Source organism: Dendropsophus ebraccatus, chromosome 2, assembly GCF_027789765.1.
Source record: "Dendropsophus ebraccatus isolate aDenEbr1 chromosome 2, aDenEbr1.pat, whole genome shotgun sequence".
NCBI classification, from domain to species: Eukaryota; Metazoa; Chordata; class Amphibia; order Anura; family Hylidae; genus Dendropsophus; species Dendropsophus ebraccatus.
Window position 1 is genome coordinate 38,136,852 of NC_091455.1, and position 22,750 is coordinate 38,159,601.

The 22,750-nt window shown below is 40.7% G+C and overlaps 1 protein-coding gene across 7 annotated transcripts in view; it reads right to left on the reverse strand.

Moving 5' to 3' along the window:
* The window catches only part of TRIQK (triple QxxK/R motif containing), a 103,331-nt gene that overhangs the window by 19,627 nt on the left and 60,954 nt on the right, over positions 1-22,750 (reverse strand). For all 7 annotated transcript variants that reach the window (XM_069957383.1, XM_069957380.1, XM_069957378.1 and 4 more), the window contains one exon: positions 4,169-4,254. In XM_069957383.1, the coding sequence (XP_069813484.1) occupies positions 4,169-4,254 (86 nt within the window). The remainder of the gene's footprint in view (positions 1-4,168; positions 4,255-22,750) is intronic.

Below are 22,750 nucleotides of genomic sequence, written 5' to 3' on the forward strand. Positions count from 1 at the left end.
CGGAAAAATGTCAAAATGCAGCGCACACAGAGGCTGCCCCCCCCCCCCCCCCGCGTACTGCTGCACCCCCGTTACGACCCCTGTACGTACTGTACCTCTTGCGCAAGAGGCGCAGATAGGTCAGATGAGAATAAATTATTTGCAAAACCACTGTTCGCGAGTATTTTTAAGTCCATCGGGACCATCTGCCCCTTAAAAAGACCTTTAAACCAGATAATAAATGTGTCCCATAGTGGGAACATAGACTTAGGCTGCATTCACACATTCAGTGTTTTACCAGGTCCGTGAAAGTGGTCTGCTAGCTACCTCTGTGATCCGTGCAAAACTATCCTTGTTGTCGTCCATTTTGCATCCGTGTTTGTGTTTTTCACAGATCTGTTTAAAGCATTTTAAATTCCATAGATTACATCACATCTGTGTTTTTCACAAATGAACACTGATGTCACATCCGTGAAAAACGCGGATCTCATTGATTTCTATGGTGAATCGGTTTCGTGCTTCCGTTCTGAGTTTTGACATATCCTACTTTTAAACGGAACGGATTGGAGATCCGTGAAAACACTGAAGATGTGAATAGCCCAATGCAAAGCAATGGGCAATAAATTTGTCTGTGTGCACGGATCTGTGCGCACGGACAACTTCACGGAACGTGTGAATGCAGTCTTATGTAGCAAAGAGGTTTTGGGTAGCAGCTTTTAAATGTAATAAATAAAACACAAAATAAAAATAAATAAACAATAGAACAGTTCCTTCAATTTATCTAAAATTTGGGAGATCCTTTCAATAACATCCAGTCAGGTCTTGTAATAGATGACAGCCAAGTTTCTATACACAACAGGGTTACTTCACACAGAATTCAGATGTCACGATACTCTTTCACATACACACTCTCTTAATTGCCAAAAGCAACATCAGCAATCGTAAGAACTGTAAAGGGAGATACAATGACAAAAGTATCCTCAGGTGTGATGCTTTACTTTATCCTTTTTTATAAAATGCTGGCAGAATAGAGCCGTGCCAAAACGCACTTAGAATAAAAAGTAAAAAAAAAAAACAGAACATCAAATCTAATTTAGAAAGAAATAAATAAAAGAAGAAAGAAACATAAGGTTAATGATACATCCTTTAACAAAAATGGCAATTTCCTTTTCCTCATTAAAAACTGACACACGGCACTAACTGCAGAGATTATGTTGTGAAAACATGCTACATCGTATGGCAATGCTTGATCAAGATCTGCAGTCAGGGAAAAAAGAGAGAAAGTACTGTTTCATGATTAGAATAGCAAATACTGGAAGGAACCCAAATCCGTCATCTGGCAGCTGAGCAGCTGGTACAGCTTGGTAGTAATACCTTGGCATTTCCTATTAGCTAGGACTTGTAAAAATTGATTTTTCATCTGCCACATACAAGGGAGATGCTCTTCTGTTTTAACATATTTTAATATCTTTTTCTAAATAAAACATGTACGATTGCAGACAATGTGTCTGTCTGGTCTACTAGCTGCCAGCTTCATTAGTATGGATAGATACTGGGCAAAGAGTAATTGTAATCCCAGCGCATACAGGGAAGTTCATTTGCAAATTTCTATTTCCCGTCTCTCTGATTATTTGGTAGTGAACGTAAAATAAAAGATTGCCCAGTAAAAAAAAATGATCGATCTCTTGCCATAATACTGTGGCCCTTTAATTGAGAGCGCCGATGTACAGCTGCTTCGAGGCTCAGACTTCTCCAGAGATGGGTTTGTAAAGGCCTTTGTGTTTTTAAAGGTTTTGCTTCACCTTGTTCAGATTAGCAGTCAATTAACACACTTCTAATAAGAGCTAAATAAAATATTCAACTTTATTTGATGCAGTGACATTAGGATTCTCGGAGTAGGCCAGGGAATCAGACAATCCCTGCTCAGGGCTTCTGAATCCCAAACTCTTCTGACCGACAGAATTGTGGAGAATACGGCTGAGAATACTCAATGCCATAGCAAAACCGCCAGAATGGTCAGACAGAATTGGGATATAAAAAAAAAGACACAAAAACTTAACACTATGGGGGAGATTTATCAAACATGGTGTAAAGTGAAACTGGCCCAGTTGCCCCTAGCAACCAATCAGATTCCACCTTTCATTTTCCAAAGAGTCTGTGAGGAATGAAAGGTGGAATCTGATTGGTTGCACACAGTTTCACTTTACACCATGTTTGATAAATCACTATATATTTTATTATTCTTCACAGGCTGCTCGACTTGAACAGTTGGAAAATTTAGCTTAATCTGTACAACACCAAGGTGAGATCTAACACCAAGTAAAATATCAAATCACTTACCTTTTTTATATTAACTACTGTTAAAGCTCATTTTATACATTCTATGCATATTCAATCTACATAGAGAGTGGAGTAACTCAGTAAACACACTGGGTGTAGATTATTAAAGGGGTAATCCAGCGTTACAAAAACATAGCCACTTCCTTCCAGAAACGGCACCAGTCTCGTCTACAGTTTGGGAAGGGTTTTGTAACTCAGCTTTATTAAAGGGGTTATCCAGCACTACAAAAACATGGCCACTTTTCCCCCTCTCTTGTCTCCAGTTCAGGTGTGGTTTGCAATTAAGCTCCATTTACTTTAATGGAACTGAGTTTGAAACCCCACCCAATCTGGAGACAACAGAGGGGGGAAAAGTGGCCATGTTTTTGTAGTGCTGGATAACCCCTTTAAAGTGAGGGGAGCTTAAACCCCCTCCCGACGCTCCACTGTAAATTAACATCGCGCCAGGTTTCCAGTATCCTGGCTATAGAGGCCAGTGGGGAAGGGAGGGAAGGTCGGAGTGCGCCTGGTTCTAACAGCGGCAGGGGACAAAGCAAAAAGTTCTACATTTTTACAAAAACCAGCACGGTTGCACAAACATGTGTGACTTTTTACTAATGTACACCAAGAACATGGATAATAAATTCTTTTACATTACTTATCCTATACTGTTCCAGTTAGAATATGTATTATACTCCAGAGCTGTATTCATTAGTCTTCTGGGGGGAGTCACAAGAAGGAATAAATAAATGTGGGAAATCTGAGAACATACCTGTAAAAATCTAATAAAATTATGTATTCCTGACTAATAAATGTTTGCTTTTTTGATGATGAATGATGATACCGGGAGTTACGATATATATACGGAGTTGTGTGAATGTAGCCTTAGTCTGGAAAATGTCAAGATTTTTTTAAAGAATTTTAAATACTTTATTTGGGATATAAAAGACTATAAAAACAGCTAAAAAATATAATTTGTTGCAGAAATAAAAACCAACAAAGAAAATATAAACAAGTGGCAAATTGTGAAAAAATAGACCGAATGGCTAATAAAAAAATAAAAAAAAGCTTAAACAGAATCTGTCACTAGTTTTATTCCACTTTAAATGACGGCAGCATAAACTAGTGAGAGAAATACTGAACAGATCGGTGTATTACTTACATCACTCTGTTCAGCCGTTCTCCTAATATGCAGGAGAATAGGATTCTTGCCACACCCCTCCCCCTGCCCTCCAGATGCTGATTGACAGTTTAGATGATAGATACTGTAACTGCCAACCAGCAGCTGGTAAGCAGAGTTTTCTACTTCATTTGATTATTGAAAACTACTGGGCTCATGCACATAATGGAGAGGACTACTTATTGTCCATGTTATTCAGGAGGATGTCTCTGGATCAGCTGCACAGAACAATGTAAGTGATACAGAGAAGTTGAACAGAATGATGTCACTAGTTTATGCTACCCTGAGATAAACATTTTTTTCTGAGATTTTTTTTTTTTTTTTTTTAGGGTGAACATAAGGGTATGACTAAATTATAGGATTCAAGATGGTGTAGCCTTAACTCTAACGCAATACAAAATAATATGTCTTAGTTCCTTCTATCACAATGACCTGACTAAGTCACAATGGCGTTAAACACAAGGGCAATTGATGAGCCTCTAAATCTATTGCTTTCAGCAAACAAAGGGTTAATCGATGCTTTAAGTAAAGCAGCACATGATAAATATTTTAGGCGCAGACATTCTACTCAGGGTTTGAAGTGTCATAAGCAATCTCTCTCAGAAATCAATATTCACACAGCACATCCTGGGGGAAAAGGGAAGTAGACATGCAGTGAAAGTTAATGTGAGTTATCAAATACATGTCTACCTTAATCCCTATTGCTGTTTTCTTGGCTTCTGCTTTTAGCCGTGTTGCTTTTAATACAGGCTTGTTTTTCTTGTAGTCTTGTCGTCCTAAAGTAGAAATAGAATGAATAATTGATGACAAAATGTATACTCGTAATTATTTTAGCATTATCGATTCTCGTTTTTATTAAAATATACACCAAACGCCAACGAGCAATAATGTTCTGCCGTAATAAACAGAGAAAGACGTGCAAATATAGAGCGATATGGAGGGGTTATTTACAGCGGTGCTAGGAAATCTGCATAACGTTCATAAAAACTCACCGTCCTGAGATTACAGCCGAGGCATGCTCTATATATTTCTAGAAATTGAATATTACACGGCCAAAATAAAGCGTATGAGGGTATATTTGGAAAGACTGAGAAAACCAGGAGAGTGAAAGAGACAATTTTTTTCAAAGTGGTTCTATGAAATTATAAAAAATAAAACATTTTTTAATGGGTCTTACAGAAACAGCATCAATATTGTCTATAGACCCTGTATGGTACTGCAGGTCAGCCCTCTGGACGTTAATATCGAAGAAGTGCAATATCTAGCAAAATTCATTCTTCTATGACCCCCTCCAGTGAAGAGAGAAATCTCGGTATTTCCTATACACATGCCCTCCATGTATGATCTGTTCCTTGCTTTGTACTCAATAATTGCACTTGAGAAACTCAACACACCTTAAGGCTATGTTCACACTGCGTATGAGTCCGGCCGCATTTCGTACACCGCCGTACATGTGCGGCTGAAACTACGGGCGTGGGAAAAATAGACATGCGTCCGGATGCATACGAACCGCGAACATTCGCCCCTAGTACTGTTATACTTCCCTAGCTTGTTTCGAAGCGATCCACGGCCGTGAGTTGGAACATTTCCGTCCTCAAACAATGGTCTTGTTCATTTTTCACGGCGCGTATACGATCCGGCCGTAAGCTCATACGTAGTGTGCATTGTGCGGGCGTATATCGTATACTTTCAAGAGAACGCATCAACCTCAAAACTACGTGCATATATTCCCGGTTCGCACTACGGCCGGACTTATACGCAGTGTGAACATAGCCTAAAGCTATAGATTACCATATGTGTTTGGAGAAAGCAAAAAAAAAAAAAAAAAAAAAAAAAAAAAAAAACAGCCAACCAGTGCAGGCATTTCAGTAATACTGGGGGGTTTACCAGTAAAATGGACAGCTTCATTGGTCATCTAGTTATTTACATAATCATCTAGTTATTTACATGTGCCGCAGATCCTGACTGTCTGTAGCATTGTATGTTGAGTTTGGTCTCAAGTTAAGATGGTCCAGAAAGGACCACTGTATGTTGAAAATATTTTATCTTGAGGCCATTGTAAGTTGAGGGATCATTGTATTTGCCTACATTGATCACTTTCAGCAGCAATGCAGGCTCTACGGGCCCTTGCACAGAGTAAAAGAGGCTGAATATATGAGCAGATTCCGCCCGTCGTATTGCTTCAATGGGATTTCTCTTGCACCTCTGCTCAAAGAATGAACATGGTTATTCTTTGAGCGGAGAGGAGAGGTCCTTACAGTCCTCATTTGGCCTCCATTTCATCAGGGTTCCTGCGATGTCCTGACCTTACATGAACTGCTGTGTCTACTGATTGGCTGGTTTGGATGTCTACTAATTGGCTGAGTAAGTGGGTTTCTGTGGGGCTGGGGCATCAATGGAACCCATGAGAAGCTAGAACCAGCAGAGAACCCGGAGCATTGTGCAGAAACTGTGAGGGGACCAAGCTAGTTTTATACCACTGCCATAGAGAATTTTTTTTATTCTCTGAACAACAGCTTTAATAATAATAAATAATGATAATAATAATTAATATTAACAACAACAACAACAACAACAACAACAACAACAACAATGTAATTATTATAAATAACATAGATAGGTATATTCTATATTTATGGTGCGTTCACACCTACAGGATCTGCAGCTGATTTTCTGCAGCAGATTTCATTTAAATAACTGAACACAGCATCAAATCTGCTGCAGATCTGCTGCAGGTGTGAACGCACCCTTAGAGTATAAAAAATTGAAAGGTAATTTAATAGAAAGGTCTAAGCTAGCTACCAAATGTTCCCAATACATTTTAATTAACTAGAATTAGTCTTCACATATGGCCGGGGCTACACTGAGACTGTATTGTAGTCCTACTGATTGACTTTAACTACTGAGTGACGGTATGCAAGACTGTATGCAACTCTATGCAACTTCAGATGCAGCTCAATAGTTAAAATCTATCAGTAGCGCTACAAAACGTCTCTATCTAGCCCTGATCTATGGGTAAATGAAACATTTCACCTGCTACATTTCCGTACACTTTTTCAAGATCCGATGGGGATAGAAAGTTAAGCAAGAAACTTTAGTATAAAAAGGGTAATAATTAGTCACTCAGGGAGCAGGTTACCATCCGGCCCCATCTGTTTGCTCCTCACTGCTCTTCACATAGAAATGACAAATACAGGTCGTCATCTCACTTTCAGCACAAAACTAAACAAATGCATATAAATACTATAAATAATACTATAAATATAAGTACGTATGCTCCCGTGATAGTGAGCCCTTAAGCATACAACGACTACTGACATGAAGGATGCAATTCATTTCAGCATGGCTATAACTTTATTTTGTTCATTAAAGAGGTTGTCCCATCTGGCAAGAATTCAACTCGGCTGCTCATTTCCTGGTTCGGGGGGAGCAAAGACGGGACTAAGCTCAGCATCACTATGTCTGCCACTGAGTTTAAACATGTTTCCAGGGTCAATATGAGCCCTGGAGATAAGTTTAAGCTCAGTGGGAGACAGTGGATGGGGAAAAAACTATATTTACCAGTCCCCAAGGTCCCGACCACCCAACTGGCATCTCAGCCCGGCTAATGAGAGCGGTGGTCGGAAACCTAAGCAACAAGCTGCCATCTATACAGAGGGCCAAAAACTTGATTTCTTTTGCATGTAACAAAGGTATATATATATATGTATGTATATATATATATATATATATATATGTACACACACACACATTAGCACTTAAGTTGCATATTAGAAAATTGCCATCTTTTTTTTCTTTTACACAGTTCACCCTAAACCAGGCATGCCCAAACTTTTTTCGAAGAGTGCCAAATTTGATGAAGTGAACATGTGCGAGGGCCAACCATTTTACATGCTACATGCTATATGCTTTATAACACAGGCAGATAATAGCAAGCTGGATACCTGGGGGGCCGTAAAAGTTCGGAACGCGGGCCGCAAATGGCCCTCCGGCCGGACTTTGGACATGCCTGGTCTAAACCTATTGTTTAGGTTAACAAAGTCATTGGTATACCAAAGTTTGTTGTGTTTTTTGGAGTCATATAAAAATAAACTCAATAACAAAAATAAAAAAATGAAAACTTGCCCTTGTATTTTTGTTCATCTTTTTTTTTTTTTTTTGGGGGGGGGGGGGGGGCGATTTTTGAAATTCCACTCCTGGTTTTGTCTAAAAACCAAAATACTATGGGGGAGATTTATCAAAGGGCATAAAATGTAGACTGGTGCAAACTGACCACAGCAACCAATCACAGCTCTTCTTTTCTTTCACCAGAGCTACAAGCTGAGCTGTAATTGGTTGCTGTGGGCAGTTTGCACCAGTCTAAATTTTACACCCATTGTAAAATCTCCCCCTATGTAAGAACCCAACCTAAGTGGCTGTCTGGAAAAACACCATTGTGTTTTATTTAAAAGGACCCGAACACAAACCATCGATTTATGTTGATTCCACTGTCCGCATTGCTGAAGGGTAAAACATAAGGGTACAAAGTTTTGCCCTTTTGACCTCTAAATTTGACTATGCTTATTAATAAACAACACAAAGCAACCAACCAAACAGAACAATACAATACACATAAAAATATAAAACTGTGGGAGTGATAACCAGGCTTAGATTGAAAGACAGAAGATTGTAGGCAAAAAAAGACTTATGTATCGAAAGCTGAAACATACAAAAAAATAAAATACATCATAAATGATAAATACACCGCAAAAGACAGTTAGTATGAAATGTATGAAATGAAATCTTTCACAATATTTTAAGAGGAAAAAAAACAAAATACAATAAAATACGGTAGCCCTTTAACGTTACAAATTACAATAATGACTTCTTCTATTCAGACACCTTTGCGATCCCTTTCTTAAATTATAAGATATATATATATATGTCTGTGTGCATGTTTTTATAACAAAACTAAGTATACACTGCCGATGTGTTTTCAGCTTAATATTTTAGGAAAAACTAGAATAGCCAGAATAAACAGCTAAATGGGGAAAACACCAATAAAATATAACTTTTAATAATAATCTTTAAAATAAATAACACCCCACCCACATACAATACCACAGCCGTGGTCCTTATTATAAATCTTTTGCCAAACATCAATGTCCTGGTACTCTTTGGACTCAATTCACACTGAAACTATTAACAAGTGGATAGGAAGAAAGAATGGTACAATCTCACCCACTCCATGATCAGTCTCAGAGTTCCTTTCATCGGAGTCCAATACGATATGATGCAGGGGTACACAATCCTTCCGGGCAGTCAGGATAACTCACCCTAAAATGCCCCTACTTCGTATGTGTGTAATGTCTACCCCTACTCGCACAGGGTCTGTCGGGGCACTCGCCCTAATAAGGGCGACCCCTGCCCCGAACTACCCCTTTGGGATACAATCCCTATATACACCCTATATCCACATCCCGACGTGGCCCGTTTCTATTGGTCTTACCAAATATCATCAGGGGATATATTGGAAACAACAAAAGGTAAGTATATGTAAAGATCAAACTATGCAATACAAAGAGAGTACCTCCTAGTTATAGATCACAGTGGCGATCCTAAAGTGACTCATGCAGGAAAATCATGCAAGGTTTAAAGTGCTATAAATAATACCTATGCCAGTGGGCAAAGAATATTGCACTACCCTGTAGCTAAAGTGCTATGTGCTGTATCAAAACCAGTAAAACACCACTAAAATGATACTTCAGCTACTACACTTGCTATGATACTAATCCGCTGAGACACAGTCTGGTGCAGTGGCTAACTACAGACTATCCTAGTGGTCCCTGGTATCGTCTGATGTGGGGCTATTTTTATAATTACCTGCTCCTGAACGCCATGCTCCACGCTTCCTGAACGCCGGCTGGAGTTCCGGTCGACAATGACGTCACATCCGGAAAGCCGCGCGCATCAAGCTGGCGGCGTCAGGCGTTGCCTAGGGTACGTGTGACCTCATCAACTCCGCCCCTCGCAACACATATACAATCAATAAACAAATAGGCTGTTACCTGGTTCTTCCATACATGGCCTCCCGCAACTCAAATTACTGACACAAGTAAACAAAGGCACTTAGAAGTTTATGTGAGAAGTTATTAAACTAAGAAAAGATGGAAATTGTGAAAATTACGTCTGTTACATAGTAGACCCGTGACCCACGGTACGAGACTGGTACCAATGCATGTCTATATCTATATTGTATGGATCGATGGAGTGAATTAAAATTGAGTGAGGACCTAACTGTTCATAAGGACACCCATAATTAAGAATAGACATTACAACCATTGCTTAAAGAATAAATACAATATGAATGAAAGCTGTAAATACTAAATAGGGGATACCTATAGACTACCCAAGGTAGCGCCAGGGGTCATAAATCATAAAAAACATGCAAAGCTCAATTGCTCATTTAAGCCTTTTGGTACAGTGGTTTGTAACCTAAATATCCATTGGGCCTCTCTCTGCAAGATGATCCTGTCCCAATCACCCCCTCTTGGATTTGGTTTAACCAACTCAATGCCAACAAATTTTATTTCCTTGGTATCCCCCCCATGCGTTCCGTTAACGTGTCTCGCTAATGGTTTGTCTGCTTGTACCCTAATATCTCTGAGGTGTTCCCCCACCCTTAGCGAGACACGTTAACGGAACGCATGGGGGGGATACCAAGGAAATAAAATTTGTTGGCATTGAGTTGGTTAAACCAAATCCAAGAGGGGGTGATTGGGACAGGATCATCTTGCAGAGAGAGGCCCAATGGATATTTAGGTTACAAACCACTGTACCAAAAGGCTTAAATGAGCAATTGAGCTTTGCATGTTTTTTATGATTTATGACCCCTGGCGCTACCTTGGGTAGTCTATAGGTATCCCCTATTTAGTATTTACAGCTTTCATTCATATTGTATTTATTCTTTAAGCAATGGTTGTAATGTCTATTCTTAATTATGGGTGTCCTTATAAACAGTTAGGTCCTCACTCAATTTTAATTCACTCCATCGATCCATACAATATAGATATAGACATGCATTGGTACCAGTCTCGTACCGTGGGTCACGGGTCTACTATGTAACAGACGTAATTTTCACAATTTCCATCTTTTCTTAGTTTAATAACTTCTCACATAAACTTCTAAGTGCCTTTGTTTACTTGTGTCAGTAATTTGAGTTGCGGGAGGCCATGTATGGAAGAACCAGGTAACAGCCTATTTGTTTATTGATTGTATATGTGTTGCGAGGGGCGGAGTTGATGAGGTCACACGTACCCTAGGCAACGCCTGACGCCGCCAGCTTGATGCGCGCGGCTTTCCGGATGTGACGTCATTGTCGACCGGAACTCCAGCCGGCGTTCAGGAAGCGTGGAGCATGGCGTTCAGGAGCAGGTAATTATAAAAATAGCCCCACATCAGACGATACCAGGGACCACTAGGATAGTCTGTAGTTAGCCACTGCACCAGACTGTGTCTCAGCGGATTAGTATCATAGCAAGTGTAGTAGCTGAAGTATCATTTTAGTGGTGTTTTACTGGTTTTGATACAGCACATAGCACTTTAGCTACAGGGTAGTGCAATATTCTTTGCCCACTGGCATAGGTATTATTTATAGCACTTTAAACCTTGCATGATTTTCCTGCATGAGTCACTTTAGGATCGCCACTGTGATCTATAACTAGGAGGTACTCTCTTTGTATTGCATAGTTTGATCTTTACATATACTTACCTTTTGTTGTTTCCAATATATCCCCTGATGATATTTGGTAAGACCAATAGAAACGGGCCACGTCGGGATGTGGATATAGGGTGTATATAGGGATTGTATCCCAAAGGGGTAGTTCGGGGCAGGGGTCGCCCTTATTAGGGCGAGTGCCCCGACAGACCCTGTGCGAGTAGGGGTAGACATTACACACATACGAAGTAGGGGCATTTTAGGGTGAGTTATCCTGACTGCCCGGAAGGATTGTGTACCCCTGCATCATATCGTATTGGACTCCGATGAAAGGAACTCTGAGACTGATCATGGAGTGGGTGAGATTGTACCATTCTTTCTTCCTATCCACTTGTTAATAGTTTCAGTGTGAATTGAGTCCAAAGAGTACCAGGACATTGGTGTTTGGCAAAAGATTTATAATAAGGACCACGGCTGTGGTATTGTATGTGGGTGGGGTGTTATTTATTTTAAAGATTATTATTAAAAGTTATATTTTATTGGTGTTTTCCCCATTTAGCTGTTTATTCTGGCTATTCTAGTTTTTGTATATGATTTACCGTGAGGGGATTAGTTTGGTCATTTGACTAAAATTGGATTATTCTTTTGAGTTGGAGGCATGGCCGGTTTTTTGGCCTCCGGAATCAATACTGCACAATGGGTGACCGAGGCATCTGATGTCTTTTCTGATAAAACATTTACTCAAAAAAAGTATGCACCATCTCTAAGATCTGCTTTCAGAGAGTTGACCAGACTATATAGAGAACATTCCACCTCTTGGTGGGAACTAAAGAGCCTGGAAAACTATCTGAAAAATCAAACAGTTCCTAGGGGCTTGAGGATAAACTTGGTTCCTGCACCGCGAATCAAGTCCCCTGGACTCATGACCAAATGGGAGAAGGAAGCGACAGCTAGTTCACTCAGATTCATGCAGCATTTGCTTGATGAAGAAAAAATCAAGCTTGCTTCCATTGAATCACAATTGACTGAACAGATTGAAATCACCAAACAATTTTCAAGTGAATCCGAGTACTCGGTTAAAGAGAATCAGTTGAAGAACACTATTGAACGCTTTCAGTTTCATCTGAAAGAGCGTAAACACAAACAATACGTGAGAGATCTACAAGACTTTAAGGATAATAAAGTCTATAGCTTCTTTAATAAGGGGGCTCCAAAAGAATCAGATATAGAGGTTTCTTCGACCGATACTGAGTACTCGGATTACGAACAAGAACCTCAAACAAGAGGGAGAGGTTGGGGTCGTAGAGGAGGAGGGGGGAGAGGGAGAGGTGGAGGAGCCTCCCGCGGTGGTAGAGGCCGTGGGGATCAGGCTTTTTTAGACAAAAACTACCCCGTCCCCTACCCCCTACGCAACAGGAAATAGTACGACCAAGTGGTGATTTACAGGTGGTAAACCTGTCAAAGCGTTGTCTTTCTGAAGCAGAGATGTGTGTACTAAGTAGAGGTTTGGGGTTTGTGCCCACTGGCTCTTTTAATAAATTTAACTGGGTGAAAGATCTCCATTTGTTTGCACGAAAGTTGCACTGGCATAAGTTCCATTGCTTGAAAGAAAAACAAAAATGCCAGGAATTAGGACTCCCGAGAGATGTCCTGGAAGGTGCAAACATTTTGGTGGACCTCATGAATGAGGGTGAGAGAGCCAGTGGGAAGGGCCCATTCACCACACTAAAGAATAAAAGTGTGAGAATGCCTCCATCTAGTGAGATCTCGTGTGTGGATGTGTTTCTAGATCGGGTCATGAGAGATCTTGAACATGTGAGAAGTGTTCATCCCCAGAATCTAACTAAAGCCGAATTGGACGCGGTAAAAACCCTGGAGTCAGACAAGTCGGTAGTGATAAAGTCCTCGGACAAAGGAGGCAATATTGTCCTGATGGACAACGATCAGTACCGTACTATGTGTATGAGTTTACTGTCCTCAACAGAATGTTATGAAGTCTTGCAGAGTAACCCCACTCAGATGTATCTAGCTGAGTTGAAGAGTTTAGTGGGGAGGGGGAAAACAGCTGGGCTAATAAGTGATGATGAGGCAGATTTTCTTGTGCCAAAGTTTCCTAGGGTGGCGACTTTTTATTCGCTACCCAAGGTACATAAAGGGACTACACCCCTTAAAGGGAGGCCGATAGTCTCAGGAGTGGGGTCCCTGTCACAGAATGTTGGTGTCTACATTGACAGGGTACTCCAGCCCTTTGTTGTTGGCCTGCAGTCATACACAAGAGACACTACGGACCTATTGACCAAATTGGATGGGATTACTTTGGAGGAAGGTACATTGCTAGCTAGCATTGATGTGGAAGCTTTGTATTCTTCTATCCCTCATCATGCTGGCCTGGCAGCGACTAAATACTTCCTCCAAACCAGGGGGTGCCAATATGATGCTCACAGCTGTTTTGTTCTGGATCTCCTTGAGTATACCCTCACGAGGAACTATTTTGTTTTCGATGGGAGGATCTTCCACCAACTCAGAGGGACCGCAATGGGGAATTCGTGTGCCCCTGCGTATGCAAATCTCCTTCTGGGTTGGTGGGAGGAGTCCATGGTGTTCGTAGAGGACAACTCCCAATTCACAGAAAAGGTGGGTCTGTGGGCCCGCTTCATTGACGACATATTCGTCACATGGAGCGGGTCCAAGAAAGAATTTGTAGACTTTGTGGCGAGACTTAACAGTAATGAGGTGGGCCTTAGATTTACTTACGAGGTGCATGAGACAAAGTTGCCCTTTCTGGACATTTTGATAACCAAAAACGGTATGGGAGGACTTGATACCACAATCTATAGAAAACCGACCTCAACCAATGCACTACTCTCTTGGCAGAGCCATCATCCTCGGGCCCTTAAGGCTGGCATACCAAGGGGACAATACCTGAGGATGAAGAGGAATTGTTCTACCCACTCAGAATTTAAGAAACAATCTGATGATTTGCGCAACCGGTTTGCCAGTAGGGGTTACCCTGATGACGTCCTACGTAAAGCTTACCAGGATGCGAAAGCAGCAGATCGTACCCAATTGTTGATACCACGCCAGAAATCTGAGAATGGGAATACAACCAGACTCATTGCTACTTTTGACGGAGCAACTGATCAAGTGAAGAGAATCCTAGAAAAACACTGGGATATCCTCCTCCTGGATCCTGATCTTCAGGGTACTGTGGCTCAAAGACCACAGGTGACATTCAGGAGGGGGAGAAGCCTCAAGGATCGACTAATCAATAGTCATTTTGAGAGCCCTGGGAGACCCGGCACCTGGCTTGATAGACAGGTGCAGGGTTGTTTCAGATGTAGTGGCTGCATAGCTTGTGCCCACATAGAGAAGTGCAAACACTTTGAGAGTAGAGTGACTGGTAAACGATATGTAATCAGGGACTTTATAAATTGCCGTTCTAAGGGGGTAGTGTACAAGGTGACCTGCTCCTGCGGACTTGAGTATGTGGGCAAGACCCGTAGAGAGCTGAGGAGGAGGGTGGGGGAACACCTCAGAGATATTAGGGTACAAGCAGACAAACCATTAGCGAGACACGTTAACGGAACGCATGGGGGGGATACCAAGGAAATAAAATTTGTTGGCATTGAGTTGGTTAAACCAAATCCAAGAGGGGGTGATTGGGACAGGATCATCTTGCAGAGAGAGGCCCAATGGATATTTAGGTTACAAACCACTGTACCAAAAGGCTTAAATGAGCAATTGAGCTTTGCATGTTTTTTATGATTTATGACCCCTGGCGCTACCTTGGGTAGTCTATAGGTATCCCCTATTTAGTATTTACAGCTTTCATTCATATTGTATTTATTCTTTAAGCAATGGTTGTAATGTCTATTCTTAATTATGGGTGTCCTTATAAACAGTTAGGTCCTCACTCAATTTTAATTCACTCCATCGATCCATACAATATAGATATAGACATGCATTGGTACCAGTCTCGTACCGTGGGTCACGGGTCTACTATGTAACAGACGTAATTTTCACAATTTCCATCTTTTCTTAGTTTAATAACTTCTCACATAAACTTCTAAGTGCCTTTGTTTACTTGTGTCAGTAATTTGAGTTGCGGGAGGCCATGTATGGAAGAACCAGGTAACAGCCTATTTGTTTATTGATTGTATATGTGTTGCGAGGGGCGGAGTTGATGAGGTCACACGTACCCTAGGCAACGCCTGACGCCGCCAGCTTGATGCGCGCGGCTTTCCGGATGTGACGTCATTGTCGACCGGAACTCCAGCCGGCGTTCAGGAAGCGTGGAGCATGGCGTTCAGGAGCAGGTAATTATAAAAATAGCCCCACATCAGACGATACCAGGGACCACTAGGATAGTCTGTAGTTAGCCACTGCACCAGACTGTGTCTCAGCGGATTAGTATCATAGCAAGTGTAGTAGCTGAAGTATCATTTTAGTGGTGTTTTACTGGTTTTGATACAGCACATAGCACTTTAGCTACAGGGTAGTGCAATATTCTTTGCCCACTGGCATAGGTATTATTTATAGCACTTTAAACCTTGCATGATTTTCCTGCATGAGTCACTTTAGGATCGCCACTGTGATCTATAACTAGGAGGTACTCTCTTTGTATTGCATAGTTTGATCTTTACATATACTTACCTTTTGTTGTTTCCAATATATCCCCTGATGATATTTGGTAAGACCAATAGAAACGGGCCACGTCGGGATGTGGATATAGGGTGTATATAGGGATTGTATCCCAAAGGGGTAGTTCGGGGCAGGGGTCGCCCTTATTAGGGCGAGTGCCCCGACAGACCCTGTGCGAGTAGGGGTAGACATTACACACATACGAAGTAGGGGCATTTTAGGGTGAGTTATCCTGACTGCCCGGAAGGATTGTGTACCCCTGCATCATATCGTATTGGACTCCGATGAAAGGAACTCTGAGACTGATCATGGAGTGGGTGAGATTGTACCATTCTTTCTTCCTATCCACTTGTTAATAGTTTCAGTGTGAATTGAGTCCAAAGAGTACCAGGACATTGGTGTTTGGCAAAAGATTTATAATAAGGACCACGGCTGTGGTATTGTATGTGGGTGGGGTGTTATTTATTTTAAAGATTATTATTAAAAGTTATATTTTATTGGTGTTTTCCCCATTTAGCTGTTTATTCTGGCTATTCTAGTTTTTGTATATGATTTACCGTGAGGGGATTAGTTTGGTCATTTGACTAAAATTGGATTATTCTTAATATTTTAGGATCCTACCCATGAAAGTCATTCTGACTTTGTGCTTTTCCCTTGATGAGCTTCCGAATAGATATTTTTTATTCTTTTTTTTTTTTTTTTTTTTTTTTAAATCTTGAATACAAATTGTGATAAATTTCCAGCAGTTTGAGGGAATATTCCCTTTTTCTTCTTCTTAAGTCTCTATAATAGGTGCAAACACTAATCAGGGTGAGACGAGTGCTTTTCTTGTGGGGTGTTAATAATAGCTCCTGGAACAGTTAACCCACAAGAGACCATTCAACATCAAGAACTTGCAATCTTGCTTTAAACGCTAAAGACTGGATCTTCAAAAGCACCTTGGTTTAATTAACATTTTTTCCAGACATAAAAAGTCTGAACATGGTAAATTAATTGGAAAGATAGCATATTGCTCTAATGTAGCAAACTTCAGGTACCTTCAGCATGTACAGGAACAGGGCAGCCAAATCTCTGTGTCTATAAATATTCACACAGACTGTTCTGCTAACTAAGTCTCGTATTACCGAATATTCATGATAGAAGTCTACCTACTTCTACCTGTACTTCTTATGAAAGCCCTTATAACTAGAGATGAGCAAACCTCGAGCATGCTCGAGTCTATCCGAACCCGGCATTTGATTAGCGGTGGCTGCTGAAGTTGGATAAAGCCCTAAGGCTATGTGGAAATCATGGATATAGTCATTGGCTGTATCCATGTTTTCCAGACAACCTTAGAGCTTTATCCAAGTTCAGCAGCCCCAGCTAATCAAATGCCGATTGTTTGGGTTCGGATGGACTCGAACCCGAACCCGGTTCGCTCATCTCTACTTATAACATGACCGTGGTTTTAGTATTTACAGGGTAGGGCCATGTTCCCACTCCGTAAGTTCTGTAGTAATCACGGCCGTTGTAACAAAAAAAAAACAATTGGCACAACTGGCAGAGTGGTGGTCGGTAACCTAGATAATGACCACTTACCAATGTCAAAAAGCAGGTATTATCAGGAGGAGGAACGTTTGTTAAAATTTGTAAATTAAAGTGTATTAGCAAAAAATTTTAAACCTGAGCTTTAGAAGATAAACTATGTTAGTTTAGATGGAAATATCCCTTTAAGCAGAGGGGATGCCGAATTGCATCCAAAATGTCAATAATCCAACTGCTTGACCCTTATGTCTAATGGAGCACTGGAGAAACTACAGCAAAGAAAACTCCCAAAAGGTGGTGGCCACAAATACTCTCTTTCCAGTCTCTTTTCTCTTTCCCTGATTCCTCTCTAGTTTTGCATTCAGCTAGTGTCCTTCTCACTACCAGGGGCCATGAGGCAGTACCTGCAGGATATTCAGGTTGCACAGGTAGTTCAGATCCTCCAGGAAGGCAGATTCATGTAATCACAAGAAGGTTTATTGTGTGCTGCAGATACCAGGACACAAAGCCCACAGGATAGGGACATACAAGGACCATAACTGTTAATACTGTACGTAATTTTGTTCTCAAGGATTTACAGAAATCATTCATCGAGACCCAATGCACGACTAAGAGTCCCTTCAAGTTTTGAGCAGTGTAATTTAGGGGTTTGGTCTAAGGGGCCTCCACGGGAGCGATAATCGGGAACGGGAACGCCGCGGCCAGTGATTGGCTGAGTGGTCTGACAGTTCAGTCAGGCTGCACCGAAGATGATGCTGCACCTCGGGACCCGGGGAGGAAGACGGAGCTAAGGAGAAGCCCAAACAGGTAATGTATGCTGCAGGAGCTGCAAGGACATCAGTAACAATGTCCCTGCAGCCCTCGCTTAACGATCATCGGGGCCGTGGAATAGGTCCAGTAAACGAGCGCCGATCTAGCAGATCGGCGCTCGTTTACATCGTTGCTCAGTCCGTGGAATAGGACTCTAAGATGCCAATAAATATGGTTTCTGATGACATGAAACTTGTACAAAAGGGACCAGACACTACAGAGATTTATGTGGAAATTCTAATTTAATTGATTCTTCAGTGAGGCTGGGTTTACATATAGTATTATTTTTCGTACTTCATACCAGGAGTGTACAAATCTTTTCATCATAGTTTTTTCTCTTTGCTGGTTCCACTTGTAGTTTTGGCTACAAAAACTGACCGAAATGGTATGTGTGAATCTAGAATAAGCATTGTCGAATGTTCAGAATTTTGACACTTTGTAGAACTATAATCTAGGGAATAATCCAATTTTCCATCCAGCTATCTCCTGCTTATTTCATTTTTTTGACAACACTGATATAAGTCCACTAAATTCATGCATTATTCAGTGTGGTTGCCAGCGTAAAGGACGTTACGGATCATTTGTTATTAGTAGTTAATATTAGGATTGTGCACATTTTTTTATGCCGGTGGTGCCAGTGTAATTATTTTCCTATATTCATATTTGTAATTATTATACCCACCTATTCAGTTTTTTTTGGATGGAGTCTAATGAAAGGAGTCTATGTCGGAAGTTTGTCTTACCAACTTAACAGCTCTGGAGAAGTACAGGACTGTGGAGTCAAAGTCAGTTTTGTTTTTAGTTAAAGTCAGTAGAAATTACCAACTCAAATTTGAAAGCCTGACTATTATTCTACAGTAAAATTATTAAACATGAGCCACATATGAAGCTAGAATCAAGGTCAGAGTGGGAAGTTTAGATTACCGACTCGTCACTTTCACCAATGTAACCTGAATTATGTTTTAACTTTTTTTTAAAAAAACAAAAAACTTCAGAACCATCTGACTATAGCCCATTCGCCACTTACAATCCACTATTCTACTCTCACAAAGCATCATTGTAATCATCTAGGGATTAAGCCTTTCCAGTAACATACGGTAAAAATCCCATGCAACATCATCAAAAGAGATAAATGTATTTTTGTTGTCACACGGTCGTCTGTAACCTTTGCTTATTTAGACAGAATTACGGGTGTCTAATGGCGTCTAGCAAGGAGCCTTAGGATTTATCAGCCTCCACCAGAGGCTCGCTGCCTACTCGCCATTTCTTCACGTTGCTGTCCAGATCTCATTATCATGTGAATATCTGGTTATTGTTTTATGAATGTTCATATTTCAAAGCTTTTTCCTCTATGCTTTTCCTTAGCAGACTTTACAATATCCAACCTCATTATCATCATGTGGCAGGGCCGCTTTCCGCCTGCATTTTCTGCTTTAAAAATTAATGCATTGCTATTTTCTGAATACTGCTTAAGCTGCTTATGAGCACATTATGCTATCAAACAGACACATGCAGAAAGGCTTCCTAAACTGTTGTTCTTTCAATGAAAATACAGCTGGTTCCGCATGAAAGGCATGTCTTTTCACCTGCAAATGGGCTAGCTGCTATATTTATTTTTTCTCCTTTCTGCTGCTTTTATGTGCCAGTAAATCTTTAATTTCCCTAAACTTTAAACGAAATGTCTGCAATTATAATTCTATGTGCAGAGAGTATGGGCGCGTTCATACAGATGGGTTTTTGTGAGGGGGAAAAAAAAAAGCCTCTGTATCCATAGTAGCTAAAGTAGGATCTGTGCAAAGTCGGATGACAATTCCTATGTGGTCTACAATGGCTACCATTAGTGGTTGTCACCTAGTATCTAAGGCTGCATTCACACGTCCCCTTAAATAGTCCGCGACCACTGACAATTTTAGGAACCATTCAAATCAATTCATTCACAAGATCCATGCCGCAACCCCCACCGTGATCCACGTTGAGAAAGAATAGGGCATGTCCAAGTGTGCAGGAGGACTACAGCACGGATCCCTCCCCACCCCCGCCACACAGCAGTGGAGATGACAGGAGTGCATAATCTGACAACTACTCGCCTACTCCCCCTGTGCCGGCTGGCTTACACATGTTAACCAAAAGTGGCGTGGTGCCTTGTTGCCTTCTTCTCCCTGCACCAGCGTGAACCAGCATAGTCCACATGACCTCACATAAACATGTGTAAGCCTGCCAGCACGGGGGAAGTAGTTGAGTAGTTGTCAGATTATGCGCTCCTGTCATCTCTCCTTCCGGGCGGTGGGAAGGTCGCACTTCTACTGGAGGATCCGTGCCGCAATCCTCGTCAGGACATGACCTATTTTTTCAAAGTGCCTTTGCACAGAGATTTATCTAACAGATTTTTGAAGCCAAAGACAGGAACAGACCATAAGCAGAGAATAGGTCATAAAGGAAAAACTGAGATTTCTCCTCTTTTCAAATCCATTCCTGGCTTTCGCTGAAAAAATTTGTCAAATAAATCTCTGTGTAAAGGCGGCCTAAGACAGGCCTTGTGTAAAGGGGTTTGCTATCTGCTGATCTAGATGTTTTGGCACACCCAAAAAAAGGTCTGGTTGCCAGAATGGGCTGCATAAATGACTGAGCTTAGTTCAGGCTCTGTAAACAAGTGCCAACCTCTGGGACTGAAACTCATGTATAGAAGGCCTCAGGTCCTCTAATGGAGCCTTAAAGGGAATCTATCAGCGGGTAAGGGCATCTAATAGGGGATGGTTTAAAGAGGTTCAGTGTACCTCTATTATGCCAATTTGCGTTTATTTGCCCCTTTTCTCTGGTGACACCCACTAATACTGAGGTACCCCTCTGCAAATCTAAGAAGTTATTTGTGAACATGAGGTAGGACTTGTAAATTTAATGAACGCTTGTTCTTTTCAATACCTAATGTAATGTTGCACTGTGCAATCTCGTAAAATGCACTGATATTTTTGTACATTTTGGACATGATTGATCACTGATTAACACATGTATATACACGGAGCTTTGTATGGAGTGTCGTATCACGGCTTTCTGTAGCCGAAACATTGCACACCTGATGTGAGATTAAATTTGGATTTCGTTTGGAAGAGCGGTCTCTACATTTTGGATCCCCTGCAGAAGCCACCATTTCTTTCTGAAACTTACTTAGGCTTTTAACATATTTAAAAGTTAAACTCTGCATTGAAAGTATACCTAAAATTGTAGGCAAACATATGAAACTTCTACTTTTATTTTTTTTTTTATTAGCGGGCAGAACGGTCCGCCACTTTGAAGTCTTCAGCCTGCAGCTGCAGTGATGGAATAAAAGGTTTTCTGAATAGGACTCTGTGAGTTCCGCATCTTTACTTCTAAGTATATGAACATGTGGATCTGTACATGCTGAGTACCACATGAGTAACAATGCGGAACCGCAACAGAGCAGCTTTATATCCACGCTGTGAACCAGTTGGGATTGAATAGTGTGGATTGTGTCTGAGTGAGTTGTGGAGAGGTTGTTTCTTGTTTAGAATATTTCTAAGTTTTTTTTTTTTTTAATTACATATTAAAAATATATAGACAACAGTCCGAGAGGACAGAAAACAAATCTCATATACATTCTAGTGCATTGTACATCCATTGTCCATAGCAAACGCTCTGTATGAACAGAGATCAATCTGAACACTATATATATATATATATATATATATATATATATATATATATATATATATATATATATATAACTCCAGCAATACTACACAATACAAGCTATGATCTGGGTGTAACAGCTGTAAAGAAAGTAGTCAGCTCACTATGTGCTTGTATTGTCCATTAGGTAAAGGTTCCCATAGGTAGTAGGAGCACGGTGGACCGGATCCAGGCTGTTCACCAGCAATAAAGGAAGTCCCCAGGTAAAACAAGGCTAACGCGTTTTAGGACACAATCCCTTAGCCATGACTAAGGGACTATATCCCAAAACGTGTCGCCATTGTTTTTATGCACACTGTACAACTTTTAAAGGATGTGAAATAAACGAAGAAAAGTTTTAAGGCTATGTTCACACTACGTAAAACCAAAAAGTTTTGAGGGGTGGAACATAGCCTTATTTTTAATGGGATCCCAGGCCGGAGCGTACACACATTGTATGCGCTTTTGGTGTATATGTTAAACATAGTTGTATGAGTCTATATGTCGTGTTTTTCTTATATAGTAAGGTATGCTTTTTTTTTTTTCTTTACACTGTAAATTCCCTAGTATAGAAGGTTGTAGAATTCAATTCAAATCCTACTACAATAGCATATGCCTAAAAATAAAAAATAAAAAGCTATTTAAAGGAACTAACGCTTTATGTTTTCTATACACTTCCTATTAACATTCCCCAATGTTACACACACAATCAGAACTTTAAGGTGAAGAAATACAGATTTATTATACCCATACAGTTCACAAGCATATACAGTACATTATTTTAAGTACAAAAGATACAGCTACGTAATGCGATACAGCGTTTACCTGTGTGCTCCTATTAAAAAGTACAATAGGTTGCATAAGAGTACTTGAGTGGCCACAAATGGACTAAAATTATTATTCCTGTGTACTTACAG